Source organism: Harpegnathos saltator, unplaced genomic scaffold (genome assembly GCF_003227715.2).
Source record: "Harpegnathos saltator strain DR-91 unplaced genomic scaffold, Hsal_v8.6 scaffold81, whole genome shotgun sequence".
NCBI lineage: Eukaryota > Metazoa > Arthropoda > Insecta > Hymenoptera > Formicidae > Harpegnathos > Harpegnathos saltator.
In genome coordinates this window covers 675,001-694,451 of record NW_020230660.1, presented here as the reverse complement: position 1 = coordinate 694,451, position 19,451 = coordinate 675,001, and the positions used below count along the sequence as shown (strand labels likewise).

The following is a 19,451-nucleotide window of genomic DNA, read 5'->3' as shown; positions in this document are numbered from 1 at the left end:
ATATATGTATGTATATGTGTATATATATATATATATATATATATATACGGCGACACAGCGACAGTATTTCGCTCTCTCGTGCATTCCATTCTACGAAGCGTTGCGTTTGTATGTAACACCGTGTTCGCATGCGCTGATAAGTATGTATGTCTGTATCGAGTTTTGTCGAGGCGACAGTCTGACCAGGCAATAACAGATACAGATGACTTCCCATTTGGAGCGATTAATGCATTTCCGGGGAGCAGCGAGTCTCTAAATCCGCGTAAATCAAGATCACCCGCGGCTGGAAATCGTCGCGTATTTCGGCTATTCCGAACGTTTTTAAACCTCCGAAATTATCTACTTCCGCTTCAGTGTGTGTGTGTGTGTTACGTTATTTTGCCTTTCCCTCCGCGAATTCGAAATCGATCACGAAGTTGCGGAAATGTTTTGTCAACTCGAGCGGCAGCGAGCGAACAACAAAGTACCGATGTACGTACATTTTCCGTAATTTCTGACCTTTTTCGCTACGAATTTTCAAACGAGTTATACCACGCGCTAACTCGAACGTTGTCTCTCGGTCCGGAGGTTTAAACACTCTCCTTTCGCCAGTTCGACTTCCACGTTGGTTCCCCGGGAAATGCATTCGGCACGCAAATCGGGGCCTACTTATTCTAGACTAGAGCGCGTCGCACGCGGACAAGAGACGCAGGATACTGCGGGTAAGCACACAAATCTGCGTCTACTGCGAGATGTCTGATTTTACGTCAGCTCTAAGTAGCTCATCGAATGTGTATGTATGTGTTATATATATATATATATATATATATATATATATATATATATAGCTGAAGCTCTTGCATAATGCGATTATACGGTAAAGTGCTACTGCGATACTTACATTGGAAAGTGTGCGCTGCAGGTCGAGTTTTAATATTCGGCGCAGGTATGCGGCTATGCGAGAGAGAGAAGCGTCGCTTGCGTTCAAATTCTTTAGCACAGAAGAAGATAGATAGCACGCAGCGCGAGGTAACAATATCGATCGATTATTAATGGCGGAGTCTGTGGGCGGGGCGGGAGGAGGCGTGATGGGGCTATGTTACAGAAGCACATGTAAACGTTTGATTAGCCACGAACGCGAGAGACGGACTTACTCGTGTGTCATGGCACGCTGCTACCAGGAGGAGACTCCCCGCTAAAAATGCGGCGCCTCTCTCTCCTGCTTCTGCTCCTCCTCCTCCTCCTCCTCCTCCTCCTTCTCCTCCTTCTCCTGCTCCTCCTTTTTCTCTTCGATACAACGAGCGATCACAAACGCGTAATGTACAAAACGAGCGATAATCAGACACCGCCGTCGTTCGACCGTTTAACGACGTTTAAGGAGAGAAAGCCAATCACACGGCAAAGTGCGCGCACCGGTTCGCGCAGCGACAAATCGTCCTCGTATGACCGCGAGATTAATTCGCTCCGTGCGTGCACGGAGCGGTAAACTTCCGTTTACACAGGGCTGGGCGTCGACGAGCGCTCATCGACAGATTGCACCGGCCATCCTGAGCTTTTCTCCCCGCAGCGGATGGCTGCCGCTCTCTCCTCGTCATCGTCGTCGTCGGGAGTCCGGGAAATTCGTGCACTACCGAGCGGCCGAAGCTTGCCACGAGCTATCTCTCGGCTCATTCGTTCGGTCGTTCGCGATCGCGACGACGACGAAACGAATGATGAACCGGGGGCGGAAAATGCGGGCCGCGCTGCTCGGCGGTCATGGGATTCGCGTCGCTCGCGAAATGGCTCTGGCTCGCCGAACGTGGCGAAAGCGGCAAACGCGGGTCGCGCGAAACTAGAAGCAGCTAGCGAAGTGATCTTGCTGCGATAAGGTAAAAGACTGTGGCACTCGCTGTGCCAACGGACGCGCGAGCGAACGACGAGAGCGGCGATGCGATGCACTCGCGAGGTCGCCTCGCGCCGTCTCTTAGCTTATCGCGCAGAGTTGCAGCCAGCAAAGATGGACGATTCCAAAATGCCCCGCGACGGGACAGTCCGTGTCCGCGATTGCACCGTGTATAATGTGATAGTTACACCGATGCAATTGTGCAGGCGGTGTCACGTCTTTGGAAGCGTCATCTTCGACCTCGGCGGTTACTCGTCGAGATTCTATATTTACAGTAGGCTCATATATTGTGCCAAGCGTTATGTGAAGGAGCTCGTATTAGGCACACACGCACATCTTACGCAGGCTTAGCGATGAGTAACAAAGAAAGCCGGATGGGGAGAGCGGGAAGGGAACGCGGGATTAACAGCAGTGAGAGGGGGGTGTATCGGTAGAGAGAGAGAGAGAGAGAGAGAGATGAAAAAGGTCGCAATAAGAGAAACGAGTGCGTCTTATATCTCACAGGCATTTAATTGTCAATTTCGGAGCGCAATAAACTCTTTTCTCTTCACCTCGAACAATCGTCGTGTCACAACTCTCGTTGGTTTGCCAAAATTCCAAATTGTCTCTCGAGAAAATGGCGAAGCCGTGTATTGCGAACCAGCGCAGCGTAATACATCAGCTCTCCAATCTCATTAAAACAGCGCGTCGTCGCGTGTCTGGAGTTTTGTCACTCGATATCCGCTTGTCGGCGGTGAAATCGGCGATCGAATCGACACGAATATTCAAACATTGTTGCCGGGGAGACACTCTGTATCGCGGTATACGCCAAGTTCGAAATAAACGATTCGCGAGAGCGCGACAAAACGCGATAAGAGCGCGCCGACCTTCTTCTCGAATGACGATCGACCCCACCTTCGCCTGGGAGACGGAGCTCAATGTGGCGATTGCGAGAGGCTGGATCGGGGACATATCGGGCTGTGTGTATGTCTGTGTGTGTGTGTGTGTGTGTGAGACAGGCATCGATATATATATATATATATACATATATATATATGTATATAAATAATATACCCAGATACATTTCGTCCGTGCCTGAAGAATGTCGCGAGTAAAGCGCGGGACAAGCCATGAGGATGATAAACGGGAGAGGTCGAGGACGATGGATGAGAGATTACGGGAGGAGCGGGGAGGGCGGGGGGGAATACGAAGAGGACAGAAGGACAGCGAGTAGTACAGGGCACTCTCTTACGGTGTTGGCCATAGTAAAAGCGGCTAACATCTACGTGGCCTTAGAAAAGACCGCGTGCTTGGCGTGTGATTCGCGTGCTCTCAGCGGCAAAAATAGTCGCAAGGAATCGCAGGAACTAGAGAGAGAAAAAGACGGCGCGGAAAGTTCCGCCGAGGGCACGCGACGGTGAAGGGACGACGCCCCCCGTTTATGAGAACGCCAGCGCGGCGAGGAACGTCGAGGGTAAACGCAGGGTGTAAACGAGGTGTTCGCGAGAAATCGCGATCGGCGTAGATCCGTCGGCCGATCGGTTGACGGAACACCGATCGCGACATACACGGTACATACGCAATTACAGCGTGATGTAACAATGATGATGGTCGCGATGAGAAAAGAAAAACTAAACGACAAAGGAGAAATAAAGAGAGAAAGAGGTACGCAAAGAAGGAGAAAAGAAAATGTGTGTGTGTGTGTGTGTGTGTGTGTGTGTGTGTGTGTGTGCGTGTGTGTGTGCGTGTGTGTGTGTGGTTATACGATACAAGCACCGAGTCGAACAGATTTCCGAATGAGAGGAGATTAAAAACAAGGGAAGCAGGAAGCGAGGCTAAGACTGTGAGCAATAATGGGCGCAATATCGAATAATACACAAGTATATATATAATATGTATATATAAATATAAATATTACAAGGGATTATATAGCGAGTCTCGGGAAGTTCTGTTTCACTTTTCTTTTATCATAGAAAGAGATGAAATAAGAAGAAGCATTAATAAAACACAAATATTCATGCATTTCTCAAGCATTATTATTACAAATACTGGCTGACTCCTTGACAAACCCCGTGAGCGTGCACGCGCAAAAACGCAATTCGAGACTTGCGAGATTGACTATTATATCTCTCTATCTCGAGTCGGCGCAAGCTGTCGCGTTTCATCAGTTTCCCCCGTGACTTGCACGAGGGACGACGTCGGTCTCCTAACGCATCGGCGCGCACACACATAAACGCGAGTACACACAACACGGTGATTCGAAGTGAATTCGGACAGACTCGGAGTAGACCTTGCGCGCGAGCGCGTACAATCGTTGAGAATGCACCGAACTTTGTAGCATCTGCATTCCCGGGGTCGTGAGTAACGTATTCTCGAGATATAATTGTAATTATACATATGTGTAAGTCTGGTTATGTGTATGTATGTACGTATGTATGTATGTATGTATGTATGTATGTATATATATAATGTGTATATACACATACATATATATATATATATACACACACACAAATACACACACACACACACACACACACACACACACACATACGTATGTATGTTTACATACATGTATGTATAACAATGTACAATGAAGAATTTATATATATATATATATATATGTATATGTATATACACATATACGTACATGTATATATGTATATACATATATACAGAGAGACAGTATACAGTACACAATAATAAATAGTATCTGTATGCGTGTGTATAGTTGTGTCGTAAAACATTCTTTTTCTCTTCTTTACTTCTCTCAATATCGCGTAATAGCGCACTCGAGTGTAGCGACACAGTGTGTCGAGTGCGCGTGTGTGGTCTCATGTATATACACATACATAGTCCACAAAATAATATCTCCCGTATGTATGTATACGCGCGTAATTTAGTTAACTTGCGCGACAAGTGTATATATATATATATATATGTATATATATATATATATATATATATATACACACACACGTCCTATTCTCTTCTTCTCCATTTCGTTGCATCGCGTCAACTTACATGCAACAACGACGATACGTGTACGCGATATATGTACGTAATTTACTTTAATTAATAAGGGTATATAAATATAATATGTATATATGTATATCTCGGGTAAGTTGTTTTCTCTTCCTTTTCCTCTTTCGTTTTAATCGTAAGTAGTGCTCCTTCTCTCTTTCTCGTGTCGCGAGTCTAAATAAATGTGTCTGTTGTATACGTGTTCTCTCTGTGTGCAATGGTGTATAGAGTGCAAGGGGAAGGCACTTCCGCTGTTTTTAAGCCGATGTCACACCGAAAACACGGGACTGCGTGTTCATCTCTTCTACATCGTCACCGTGTCTCCTCCTCTAGTAGTCGTTCATTCGTACGCACGCGAGAGACACGACACACGCTACGCTAAATATACATACTCTTTAAAAGAATACTCTCCTCTAGTAAAATATAACGAACATCCCTCTTATGGAAGTACGCGGTTAGAGTTAGCCTTGCGCGAGACAAAACAATCACAGTTCTAAGGAAACACTTTTTCTCTACATGATGCAACAACAACGACGACGACGCGCCGGAACGCGATTCCCCGGGCTCTCGGTGTGAATTTCAAAAAAAAAAAAACCAGCCATCCTCTCGATAATGTACGTATATAATTTGTAGACATCAAGTTTCTTTCTTTTTTTTTCTTCTTCTTTCTTTCTTTCTTTCTTTCTGAAAGGAGGAACCCTGAAAAGTATCGGTCCGTAATCGGTAAGTTCAGGCTGTTCTCACACATCTCACGAGGCCGAGAAGCCGGACCTTATTATAATCATGGAATCGTGGTGTAAGTGCGAATACAGAACTTTATCGCGCACCAATCCGCCAAATATCTCCGGCTCGTTTTCTCAAAGGCCGTTCGAAACTTTGTGCACGTTGACGACCATGACACGGCCGTCTCACCCTCTCGGGCTCTTTTTCAATGCCGCGACGTGTACGATCTTCTTATGGGCGTCATAAATACCGGTCGTGTGTGTGTGTGTGTGTGTCTATGTATGTATGTTAGATTGGCGCCATGCAAGGTCACCGAAAGGGCTGTGAGATCCTATTGTACTCTCCGGTGCCCACGCTTTTGCGAGACTGCTGTATGCGTGTGTACGCGTGTGTGTGTGTGTGTGTGTGTATGTGTCTATATGTGATAGTGTTAATACATTACATATTATCACAAAAGATCGCCCGCACGCGCGCGTTCGCGTTCGTCGTATATATATAAGGCTAGAAACAATTTCTTCTCCCGGGACGAGCGCGCTTCGTGCAAATCCCCAGAGCGCTCGCGCGAAGCGGTACGAAACAGCAACGTTCGCCTCGAAGGTTCTCTCTCTCTCTCTCTCTCTTTCTCTCTCTCTCTCTCTCTCTCTCTCTCTCTCTCTCTCTCGCGTGGCGTTCGTTATGGAAGACCATGGTACACTCTCTCGAGAATTCCCGATTCCGACTCTAGAGCGACGACGACTCGGGCTTCTCCGCGTCGTCTCTAGGATCGCGGATCTCAAATGAGACTCGACGTTGTTCTGCCTGGCGCGTTACGGTATCAGTTCGCGGATCACGAATATACGAAATGAGTCCTTGAACGTTCATGATAATATCGTTGGTTGATCGGCGCTCGAATGGAACAACGACTTGTGGCGAACTTCAGTCTTCAAGACTAGATATGGACAAGACTATGGGAGGAGAGTCTCTCTCTCTCTCTTTTGGAAGCGATCACACACTCGTCAGACTGTTAAATCCGCGTTATCTGCGTGCGCGTAATTCAAAGATGATGAGATCTCGTAGACAACGGTTGATATTGAATGGGCAAGCGAGAGAGAGAGAGAGAGAGAGAGAGAGAGAGAGAGAGAGAGAGAGAGATACACTGTGAGACACAGGATATTCGTGAATTGCTTCGTGATCCAAGTACCGCGCGAGTACGGAGCCGTCGCGGTCTCTAGAGTCGTTGAAACGTTCTACAGTCTTGTGCGTGGAGGTGACACATTGTGACCCGTCGGAAGAAGTTGTTTCTAATATCGCGGAAGAACTGGAGGCATCGAGGAAATGCACAGGCTCCTTCTGCATGTCGTCCGCGCTTCCCCTCGCTCACGCCGACGAAAGATGCGGTGTATAACGCAATCCGAATAAATTTGCCGGTGATTGCAATTCCATCTCTCTCGAGTCGCGTTATACGACGAGGACGAGGGGATTAAAATTAGAATCGCGCGATTCACATTCAGCTGAATATGTGTGTGTGTGTGTGTGTGTGCGTGTGTGTGTGTACGCACGCACATATACATATACCGTCGCGAACTTGGCGCGGAGTGAATTTTTGCCGAAGCTACGCCGAAAGAGTAAATCTCGCTCGCGCAGAGAACGTATAACGTATATGTATACATTCGTACGTGTACGCGCCGGGTTCCTCGGAAAAATACCTCATTCTGTTCTTCCGCGTTTTCGAGTACACAAATTCCTACCGTCGTACAATTCGTTCGTCCGGTTTTCCAGTCCGCGAAATTACGATACGACCGGCCGTTTCGTTTATTCCCCCGCTATACGTGCCAGCGAGTGCTCTCCGTACATGTGTGCGCACTTATACATATGTACATGCCTGTGTATATATATATATATATGTATCTAATGCATGCGACCGATATCTGCTCTCCCTTTCCGCTCCCTTTTTTTTTTCATTATATATGTAGAGAAAAAAATTATTTACAAACACATGTACACGCGCATGTATGTACGCATATAGATGTTTTTCAGCTGTGCATCCGGACTTAAACAAACTTTCAAATCACTGGCAGACACGTGAACGCGGATACGCGTGGCAATGAGAGAGAAAGAAAGAGAGAGAGAGAGAGAGAGAGAGAGAGAGAGAGAGAGAGGGAGAGAAAGAGAGAAAGAGAGAGAGAGAGAAAGCGTTTCCGCATGCGTTTTTTCGTGTTTTCTCGCAGAAAGCACACTAATCTCTCTTGGTGTGCTAACGTCTCCCTTCCTCCCTCCTCCTCTCCTTGCCCCGCCGTTAATTGATTAATAAAAATATACGCAGTGTCTATCATGTAAGTCGTGTGAGTGTCTTAGGTGTAATGTTTGTGCGGTCGTGTACAATGATGCGCATGTGAACTCGTTTTTTTTTTCCCTCCACCTTCGAAGGGTGATTGACGAGACGTTTCTCCTCCCGTCGCACCGCCTCCGAAATTAGACCGACCGTTTTTACTCTTTCTCTTCCTCCCGTTCAAACTCTCGAACTCTCCGCGTAAATGCATCCGCGTATTTCGCGGACACGCCGTTTCTCATTCTCGCCTCTCTTGCGTTTTCTTCTCGTTTTTCTTTCTCTCCTTTTCGTTCTCCTTTTTCTCGTGCTCTGTACTTGTCCTTTCCTCTTTTCTCTCTCTCTCCCTCCCTCTCTCTCTCTCTCTCTCTCTCTCTCTCTTTCCATTTTTTCTCATTCGGCTAAATGCATAAGCTCGTAGGTCACAATTGACGAGGTTCACATCGTGTGCAACAAACTCCCCCGAATTGAATCCGTCAGGATAGAAGAGTACGTTGTGTCCGAGCACGCTTAACGCTAAATATGTGTACGCTATGTAAAACGAACGACTATATATATATATATATAAATAATATATATATGTATATATATATATGTATGTGCATATATATGAGTATACACACACACACACACATACGCACGCACGCACGCACGCACGCACGCACGCACGCACGCACGCACACAAACACACACACACACACACACACACACACACACACACACACATACACATATATATATATCTAAATTCTACGTATACAACTATATAGGACAACTAAGGACCCGCCGAAAGAGTCGCACTCTTTTCGATCGAGTTTATGCGCGTTGATGTGTGCAAGGTGTTTCTAGGAAACATACATTATATCACATGGTGTGATATACTCTTAAACTAAACAATTAAAGATACGAGTCAAATTAGTAAAAATTTTGTTAAACAACCTGATCGGTAAACATTAACAAATATATTCGCGGCACGAGCCTCGTGTTAATTAATAATTCACGGCGCAACTTCGATCCATCGGTACGACAACGAAGAAAATAGCTTTCTTTCTCTCCCAACAACACGCGCTAAGTAACGCTAAAAAACGCGATTATTCTTACGACTGCCTCGTTAACGGGACATCCGCGAATAAACGAGCGAATAAAATCTCCAATTTTTGCTAGCGTACATAAACAAGCGAAATAAGATTTAATAAAACGATCCGCGACTTTGGACGATAATCATATTAATCTCGAGAACTTTCTCCGCGATCGCGCGAGCAAACGCTGATTAACACTACGGACTTAAAGGCAAGTGTCTCGCGCATATAACGTGACAATAGGCCGAGCGTTGTTTTTCGTCTTCCTTGTGGCGGACGTTACACGTTAAAATTTGGACGAATCAGCTAATAACACAGAAATTTGTGTAATCCCGAAGTAAAAGGAAAAAAATATTGCGGCGCCGGGCGCGGGCGCGAATTGACTAATTTGTCGCGAATTACCCCATCGTTGGAAACGACAAGAAAGAAAAAAAAACGAAAGAAAATGGATAGAAGAAAACAAAACAAAGTCACGCAACGATACATAACACTTTCGATAGTTCTCTACTGTATCATAAAATATAACGCTAATAGTAAATCGGCGAAAGAAGCTCGAGCGCGACCTCCGCGCGGGAGGTGCGTCGCAAAGATCGCCGCTTTCTTCGTAACCTACGAAAACGTAACTTAAAATGTAAAACGAAGGACTAAATGTGTATAAATCCGCGTGGCTCCAACCACGCTCGGTATCTCGCCGTTGAGGCTCCGCCGCCCTCTCTTCTCCCGTTGTCGAGCGCGGTTTTCGGCCAGCGCGAGTCGTTCCAGATTCACTTCGACAGAAACAAGATCGGAACGGTAGTCACGTATCTCTCCCTTAGTCACTCGAACAAGCGTGCGATATGACGGGAAAGGATCTTCCGCATCTTCTCGCGTCGCTTCTCTCTCTCTCTCTCTCTCTCTCTCTCTCTCTCTCTCTCTCTCTCTCTCTCCCCCTCTCTCTCTCTCTCTCCCTCTCTCTCTCTCCCTCTCTCTCTCTCTCTCTCTCTCTCTCTCTGTCTCTCGTCGTCGTTTCTCTTTGTCGCACAGTTGTACGCTCAAAACGCTCCAAATGGAATCGGGTCAATAAGGCACTGTTCACCGACAATGTCTGACTAGAAAATGAATCTATTTTCGGAACTTGTGTGTGTTTTCTTTTTCTTCCTTTCTTTTTTTGTCTTTTCTTTTCTCTTTTCCTTTGCTTCGTATCCAGCATATCCACCCCCCCCCCACTTCTCGTCTCGCCGCAGTCGCTCAGCTAAACATTCTGTCCCTCTCGCGAACGAAGGCCGGATCTCTCGCTCTCGTTTCTTTTTCTCTTTTCGTCTCTCTTTTTCTCCGGCACCGGCGATTTAATATCGATGTCACGCGCGTTTCTACCGCCGCGTTTCCCACCGCGCCGCTGATGAATTAAACATGACTTTTCTCGTAATATTAAATAGATTAAAGCTAAAACAATTGCAATTCGATTTTTCTCTTTTTCTTCTTTTCTCTCGTTTTCAGTTGTAAACCGAGTTGTTTTTACCGGGAACACGTGCTCGCGCTACTTGTGTCAGCGATAGAATATGGAAAACGTGGGAATAAGAACGTACGAAAAAGGGCGTCTCTCGCCGAAGCACCCGGTGTGTGTGTGTATGTGTGCACAATTCCGCGCGATTCTGCGTGTCGCGAATCCCACTCCCGCACCACGCGAAATTAATTCCCACCTGATCTCGCCCGGACTGATACGTCGCGCAGTGCACCCTGACAAATTTTCCGACACTCGACGTGGTATCGCAACCCCTCGCCCCCGCCCCCGCCCCCCCCCCACCCCTCCCATTCCCTCGCCGGACGTATGTGTCGTTACAGCCGCTCGAACGCTAAACTGTTCGCTAAATACCTAAATAACCCCGTGGAATTCTACTCGCGGGGGTCGTTCTCTCTCGCGCGCGCGCGCGCGTTCACGTTCTCGGACGTGTACGTAAAATAATTGACTGCTAATCGTACAAGGACACCCTAGAATTATTATCTAAAACACTGTCGACGCGACGACGGCGACAGCGGCGACGGCGAAACTTGAGCGGCTGGCGGCCGCGGTGGACTCGTTCATCGCGAGGGAGAGAACGGAAGGCGCTCAGAGGAAGGGACCGGCTGTCGTTCTTGCGAGAGAAGAGGGAGACGAGAGCCCTCCCGAGACGGCTGCTGCTGCTGCTGCTGCTGCTGCTGCGTGCCGCGCGAGCTGCGTTTACGACGTCTTCATCTTCTTGTACGGCTGCATGATGACGCCGGAGCTGACGGGGATCGCCACCTGCGGCTGCGCCGCTATCGTCGCCGGATTGCCAATCTGCGGTATCTGCGGCACCCCCGCGGCCGCGGCCGCGGCTGCGACGCCGGCCGCTACCCCGGGCACGCTGGTCGCTACCCCGGGCAACACGGCGTACGGATTCTGGACGTAGGGTGAGGTCTGCATGGTCGCGCCAGGCACGGTCGGTATCGACGCCTGGACGTAGGGATTCGGCAGGATCTGCTGCCTGATGAGGGAATAGGGATTGATAGGTGTCGCCGTGGGCGGCGGTCTCGAGTACGCCAGGATGCCCGCGGACAGGGCGGGTGAGGTCAGAGCGCCCGGGATACCGGCCAGACTCGGGATCACCGGCCTGGGAGTCGTCGCGGTGGCCTGCAGACCAGCGGCCACCGCGGGATTCCCGGCCGCCGCCGCGGCGGCGGCGGCGGCGGCGGCTGCAGCGGCGGCCGGATTCACGAGGTTCTGCTTATTGAGAGCCACGCCGGTGTAATTGAGCGCGGCGAGCTGGCTGATGCCAGCGTAAGACTGCGGCGCCTGCGACAGCTTGATGGCCTTGGCGTAGTTCTTCTGGGCGACCTCTTTAGCGAGAGCCGCGGGATCGAGAGGGGCTGGTAAACCGGACGCCATGCCGAGGCTGTTGAGCATGTTCAGACCCGCCATGTTGGAGGCGGCGGCCGCCGCGGCGGCGGCGTTGTAGCTGCCGACGGAGCTCATGCTCGTTATAGACGGCATATTCGCCATGGAGGCCATCGAGGCCATGTTCACCATGCTGGGCATCGAGCTCAAGCCGCCGGCCATCGAGGTCAACGGACTCATCGCCGGCGGCACGCAGGCAGCCGCCGACAACGCCAGCTGGCTCATCTGTTGCTGGTGTTGCTGCTGCTGGTGTTGCTGCTGCTGATGCTGCTGATGCTGCTGCTGCTGATGCTGGTGTTGCTGTATCTGCTGCTGCTGTTGCTGCTGCAACGACGACGGGCTCGAGTGTTTCAATTCGGGGGAGTTGCGCGCGTTCTCGGCGTCGTGATTCTGCGCGCTAACCGGCTGCTTGTTATTGCCGTTATTATTGTTACTGTTATTGTCGGCGGTCGGAGGTGGCGGCGGCGGATTGTTGCAGGGATCCATCAGCACGCCATTGTTGGCGTCGGCGCAGTTATTGACTGTGGCGCCAGCGGCTCCCTGGGAGGAGGACGACTGCACCACCATCGCGTGGTGGTTGCTTTGCACGTTGGGGGGTTGCACGACCGATTGGTTAGAGGTTTGGGTGGGTAGGGGTGGTGTTCCAGTGTACTCACATGACACAGGCACGAACGGCTGCTGCAGCTGCATTAACTGCTGATAGGTCGTCGCGCCGGTAGGCTGATAGACCGGCACGCCGGACTTGTCGGCCGCCGGTCGTTTATACGGAACCATCCCTGGGAAGGTCTGAAAAAAGAATTGCCAAGACATTGGCGATTAGAAGGCGAGGAGAGAGAGAGAGAGAGAGAGAGAGAGAGAGAGAGGAGAGAGAGAGAGAGAGGGGGGAGGGAGAGGGAGATGGAGAGGGGGGGAGAGAGAGAGAGAGAGAGAGAGAGAAAAAGAGACGATGTCGCGGCTGAGAGCGACGAGCGACGGCCGCGACGTGGGCCGCTCTCTCGAGCGGAAGCTTCCTCTCTCCGCGCGAAAGCCTCGGCACTCCGGGCTTGGGTTGTCACAGCCGGGGGTGTGTGATACGAGATCTCGCATGTATCTCTCTGTTCTCTCTTGCGTGCTCACGGCTTCTCTTCATCCAACCGTGTGGCGCGGGCGGGGGGACGTCGATCGTGGATGAAGGGGGTGGGCTGGCTGGGGGAGTTTTTCTCACGTTCTCACGTTTTCCACGATACCGAGCGGTCGCGGAACACACACAGAGAGAGAGAGAGAGAGAGAGAGAGAGAGAGAGAGAGAGAGAGAAGAGGCTCTGATCGCGAGCGAGTGAGCGAGCGAGCGAGCGAGCCTCCTCTCTTCTCTTCGTCCGACGAATCGAATTTGGGAGCGTCGCTCCGACGCGAAGCTCAACGCGAGACAATCGCGCGCAAATTTCGACGATACGCGACTGCAGATTTCTGGCGAATGCCCGAATTCAGAATTCACGTTCGATATTTACGTGTCTCGTCGCGAGAGAAGAGTTGGCGCGGTCAGCGCGCGCAAGCGCACCGTCTCTCTCTCCTATTTCGAGAGATGTCGCTTACGAGTAATTAATCGCGAGTACGAACGGCGCCGGCGGGAGCGATACGCGCGAGGCAACGGATCGCAGCCGTTATGAGTTATGAGATTCAGGTTTAGGTTCTGCACTTACAAAGTTCTCGTAGTAGAACGACCCGACAGACTTCATGTCCATCTGCAACAAAGACAGGATCGGTTTCAACTAATTTCGAGAGGACGAGGCGCGTTGGGTCTGTATAATTGGATTTTCGAGACGGGAAACGAGAGAGAGGGTCGTAGTATCTCAAAGAAACAGGGGTAAACAGGGGTGGCGCGGTGGAGCGGAAGGGTGGTGGGTTGTGGTAGTGTGTAAAAGTTGTGCCGATGACGCAGCTTGCGGCGACGTTCCCAAACGACGATGTTTCGTTGTTGGATAACTGTAAAATGTTACGTTCGTTCGTTCGTTCGTTCGTTCGTTCGTTCGTTCGTTCGTTCGTCCGTTCTTTCTTTCTTTCTTTCTTTCTTTTGCACTTTTCCTCTGTTTCTACTACTGGGAGAGCGTGTCAGAAAGACCAGCCATTAGTTAGTATCGAGGACCGTGCGCGGCTCGATTAAAGAGAGACCGTCATACTGTCGTTAATAAACGATCAAAACACCGGATTGGAAAACTGCACTGTCGCCTTCCTAATTGAAAATATCGCGAGAGCGAAGGTAGTAGTCAGGGTGTCGCAATCGCGCGATGCAATTAAATGCCAATGCTAATGTTCGATCTGTAAGCTTTCCGTCCGTTTTCGCGCAACAAATACCAAACAAATGAGAGTCTTTCTTTTCTCTTCGCGGGCAAAACGGAGAGACTGATAGATGAAGAGAAAGATGTACAGAATATAGAGAGCAGAAAGAAAGAGAGAGCGAGAGAGCGAGAGATAGAGCGAGAGAGAGAGAGAGAGAGAGCGAGAGAGAGAGAGAGAGAGAGAAAAATAGAAAAAGACAAAGAGAAAGAAAAGAGCAAGAGGATGATCGACAAGATATATATATATATATATATGTATATATATATATATATCGATAAAAGGCGCAGAGAGTTGGAGAGACTCGAAGAACAAAAAGGCTCCGCGATACCGACGAGATGCGAGAGAGTTGCACAACACGAATTCACGAAAGCTGGTGGGCTTGCGGTGTGATATGTATATATATATATATATATATATATACACACATATACATGTATATACATATACGTGAGCGGGCACTTTGGTAAGTCGACTGCGACAGACGCGTGCGCAACAAAGAGGGGAAAGCCAAATCAAAGTCTCTATCGAGGTGTAACACGTTCGAGTTAGAAGCTGCGTAGACGAGATGCAAAAGCTCAGAAGCTGATAGTGAATGTGGCCGGGGTGAAATATATTGTCACAGCGGCGGCACAGATACATACATATATGTATATGCGTGTTAACACGTGTTTCGCGGGCTCGCTCACCGACGTGGGACACGGAGTCGTAACGACGCACGGACACCACCGGATCTCCTCGGAGAGAGACACGAGCGCGAGATTCCTGATTTGCGTCGCGAACGACCACGAGACGACGACTTCTTCTCGTCTCGCTTTTCATCGTGCGCGCGTGACTAACGGAGCAAATAAACGTAATTGCGAAAACGTCGCCGTGTTGCGTAAGCGTGTGCGCGAAAGCGAGCAAGCGCGTTTCTCGCTGCGGCTGATTCTGATTAGTGACAAATACTTTGGTGAACGACCGCCGGTGAACAAACGCCGCGTCCTTCTTTTTCCTTTCGCTCATTTTTCTTCTCTCTTTTTTTCCTTTTTTTTTATATTCTTTGTTACCATTTCACCTCTCGACACCGTCGAATGCGTTACGATGGCGGACGTTATCACGCTCGTGCGAGAAGGGTGGCATCGATATGTTGCTACGTAGCCGGATCACACATCGCTCGATCCGTATTTTCGGCCTTTCCCCGCTCACGTGTCGGATATGTGTCGCGATGCGAAAAGTTCGCGGCGCGTTCTCTCAGAAAGGAAACAGCGCGCGCAACAGTGAATATATCCATTCTCGTCCCGTTGCTCCGATATTAACGCGTTTGAGAATTTCTCTTCCACCGTCATCGATATATTTCCGCGAAGCGCGCGCTTGTTCTTATAAATTTATATGAAACCCCTCCAGAGAGAAACGACTCTTTTCCTCCTCCTCTCGCGCGCGCGCGCGCATTGAAAAGTCCGTACACCGAAAATATCCGGAAAGTTATGCGAGCTCTCCGAAAGAAATCCCTATTTGTACAGCGGAAATCCATTCCCCCGTTGCTGATGCGCAAAGTTAGAAAGTTGCAGCGCGCGATATGGAATCACGTCTCGGGGCGCGAACCGTCGAGTCCGTCGATCGCGTTTCGGATCCTGACTGACTGACTGACTGACTGACTGACTGACTGAGTATGAGCGACGGGAGGACAAGAGAGAAAAAGGGCGAGACTCGTAATATACGTACACAAAGACAGAGGTAAAAAAAGAAAGAGTAGTGTTTCAAAAAATAAGACTTAATAAGGTAAAGTAAAGGAGAAGAAAAAGAAAACCAAAGAAAAAAAGAAAAAAACAAAAAAGAGAGAACAGTAGCGAGTGTATGTAAGCGATCTACAGTGCTGATTAGCGGATTCGACGTGACTCTAACGAGGACGGGCCGTCCTCCCGAGATGTCGAAACGCGTCGCGGCGGCGCGATGAGGGGGTCCGCTGTCGACGGTCCTCCGCGACAAACAAGACAAGACTGGCAAAAGACTTCGCGATCATCGTCCAGAGCGTCGAGGGGATGACGTTACGCACCATCACCTCGGTAGTCGCTTAAGCACAACATGCATCATCGGCGCAAGCTCAGAATTTACACAGATCTAACGCTCCGTATTGTGTAACCGCGCGCGCTTTCCCTCGCACCGCACCTGCGCGAGAGAGTTCGCGCGCGGTGCGAGAACCTTCTCTCAGCCAGGCAGCTCAGGGACTCGCCCTCTTTTTTGCCCTTCCTTCCTTTCTTTCATTCCTCCTTCTCTTTCGGTTTACTCTCTTTCTTGCGTTTCCTCCGTGCGGAGGAGGTTTCCCGACGTACGGAGATTAGAGTCAACGGGCTCTCGTCTCATCGAGAGCCTCGCATCGAAGCACGCGCGCGCGCACTTGTCTGCCTCTCTGAGCCTCCGACGCCAACCGCGACGGCCGCGATCTTCGATGCAATTTCAACGGGGGATTTCCGAGAGGTGCAAAAAGTTCGGAAGTCCGTGGTGGAGAGAATCCCAGACAGAGCGTCACCCACAACGTAACGGTTTCGTGCGCAACTCTGCTGTCGCACCATCGCGAAGATCGCGAGTTTACTTGCAGAGATCTGAGCACGAAACGCGCGTCGTATCACTCGCGCTCGCGTAATTCTTCCTCGAGACTGGTCTCGCTGGTAGTGCGCGCGCGCGTGTTTCGAGATGTAAGCGCCGGCCGACGGAGCGGATGACGATCGCGATGCAGCTGGAGGCCCTTCTTGCGCGTCCTCCATGCGATCGTAGATCCGTCCTTGTCGTCGGCCCGAGGGTTCGCCAAGGGACGCAAATGTACGTTAAATCGTATACAACGCCGTCGCTAGCCACGTCTGATGTTATCGTACGTATGTTCGCGACAGATGTCTGACGGATTATGCGCCTTGAAATCGAGCGCATCGCCTCGCGTAGTTTCCCCCCCCCCCTCCCCCCACAAGTGCGCCGACAAGATCGCGTGGCTAACGAAGGAAAATAAAAAGAAAAAGAAAAAAAACCAAGTAAGCGATCTATAAATACATTACGAGGCGTAAGCTCTGGATACGAACAACATCGCAACGAACGACAGTGGAAAAGCGAAATCAAGGGAAAAAAAAAAAAAACGGAGAAAAGAGACTCTAGAATTTCTCTGACGCGCGGTCGTTCCCGGATGAGAGCCAGCGGCGCGGATCGTGTGTGCGAGAGTCGATACGAGATACGAACGTCCGTGTGTCGCGGGTGCGATAACGCGTCTCGAGCAAGCGACGCGACACAACAACAACCCCTTCGGGCGGAGCCGTTTCAGTCGCGAGACGATTCGCTCGTGGCGAAGCCACGTGCGTGGCGATCAGTTAATCTCGCAAATCTGCCGAGATCCTGACGAGATACTAGGCGCCGAGAGAGCGAGAGAACAGGGGGCTTTCAATCGTGACACCGTTGGGGTCGTAAAGCTTTCTACGTTGATGTCCCACACGGTGTAGCGCTGCGGCGTTACGGACAGAGAGAGAGAGAGAGAGAGAGAGAGGGAGAGAGAGAGACGTTTCGATAATGACGCCGCGCACGCGGCATCCCTGGGACCGTAAAGGTTTCAGTTATGGTGACGTTACCGGTACGTTGCAGGTGCTTCAATCATGACGACGCTGGTCGCCGAAGGGGTTAAACGGACCGCGGTATCTCGTATCGTACGGCTAACGTCCGTCTCTCCTGGCTGATAGAGAAACACAGCGGAGTCCTTGTTAGAAATAATAAAATGAAAGACAGGAGCTATATATAGAGCTCTAAGCGCGCTCGGCAGTGTATTCACAATCGCAATAACTATTACTCGTAACTTAAAGGTACGACTACTAGGTGGATCCTCCGCGGAAAGTGGCCCCGCGTACCCTTCGCGTCTCTCCGCGTCGTTCCGCGTTCGCGGTCGCCCGGAATCTCGATCGCGCCGCACCACGAGTCGTCGATTGCCTCGACGAGAAACGTACACCGTCGCCGCGAAGCTTTCCCCATGGAGAAAGTTTGGCCGGATCGAGCGCAAGCCCAGCGCCAGTTTGGAATTCTGCACGAGATCAGCGCGAGATTACACGCAACCGCGTCGATGACTAGTTTCTTGCACTTTGCACCTAACGACGTTGAAAATTTGCCAATAAACCGTTCAACCGACCCGCGTGAATTCGACTCTGATCGCAAATTCTAACGCGCGCGTAACGTGTATTGTATCGCAGAAATATCGCGAGCACGGTGAATCCGCTATCAATCGCCGCTTCGTCTTTCAACTGGATTTGGCTCTTTGTCGCCGAGAACGCCGAGAAATCGCACGGAGAGCTCACTTTTGGGGAAAGCGGTGGTTTTCGCAGCGCGGTAACGAGGCCACTTTGCCCGAGTCCAGCTACGAAAAAGGAAAAGTGTACTCCATGCATAAGCCGTGGTACCATTAGCAGATCATCATTGGAGTCGCGCATCCGCTTCTTGCCGAGCTCGATGCTCGCCATACCGGCGCTCTGAAGTCCTCCGGGCATCGCAGTTGCCGGCACTCCTGACACTCCGCCAGCCAACGCATCTATTCCCGTCACGTTCGTCGGCATCGTCGCCGTCTGCATTTTTTTTTTTTTTCCGTATATATATCGTGTCGTTTCGTGTGTGATTTTTTTGTCATTTTATTTGTTATTTTTTTCATATTTTCACACGTTTGTTCGGATTTCCCGATTCCACGTTTTTTTTTTTTTCGTTTTCGTTTTCGTTTTCGTTCCGTGACGTTTTTACACGTGCATGTAAAGTAGATTTCGTTTTTTCCGTGCATCGCCGTGCGTCGACCACATCCGTTTCCGTTTCGGCATTCCCCGAGACATTCCCCAGTCGAGACGTTTCCGTTTTTTTTTTCGTGTGTTAGCATATTTATACATATTTTGTTGTATCGTTGCGGTGGTTGTAGTGGTGGCACATTTTTTTTTTTTATATTTTGGCATATGCGTGCGGTGTGGTATCGGTCGATCGTGCATATTATTTATGTTGATTGCATTATTTTTACGTTGATATAATTTTTCCGGGTTTCGGTCGGCAATATTTCGCAGGCGTTAATTGGCAGGTAGCGAAGCGCACGAAGGTATTGTCAGCAAGCATGTAGAAGCATCGTCAGGCGGAAGAGGGCAAGATAAAAATCAAAAAAAGAAAAAAAGACCAGTTGAGGCTAAGGCAAGAAACGACAGTCGCGATATTCTTAATTTTTTTCTTTTTTTAAATCATTTTTGATTATGTCAAAAAGAAAGAACACACTCTCGTGTGTGCGTGCGTGTGCCTGTAGAAT

The 19,451-nt window shown here is 49.7% G+C and overlaps 1 protein-coding gene across 15 annotated transcripts in view; it reads right to left on the bottom strand.

Annotated features, from left to right (window-relative positions):
* Positions 1-10,761: 10,761 nt before the first annotated feature.
* LOC105190716 (histone-lysine N-methyltransferase 2D) overlaps positions 10,762-19,451 on the bottom strand; it is a 397,403-nt gene continuing 388,713 nt past the window's right edge. For 6 of the 15 annotated variants that reach the window (XM_011153602.3, XM_011153604.3, XM_025306879.1 and 3 more), the window contains exons 8-10: positions 18,580-18,741; positions 13,543-13,584; positions 11,169-12,650 (exon numbers count right to left, since the gene is read on the bottom strand). In XM_011153602.3, coding sequence (XP_011151904.1) covers positions 11,169-12,650; positions 13,543-13,584; positions 18,580-18,741 — 1,686 coding nt within the window. Of the gene's footprint in view, positions 12,651-13,542; positions 13,585-18,579; positions 18,742-19,451 lie in introns of all 15 variants that reach the window. The other 9 variants (XM_025306881.1, XM_011153608.3, XM_025306883.1 and 6 more) reach the window with 4 other exon arrangements.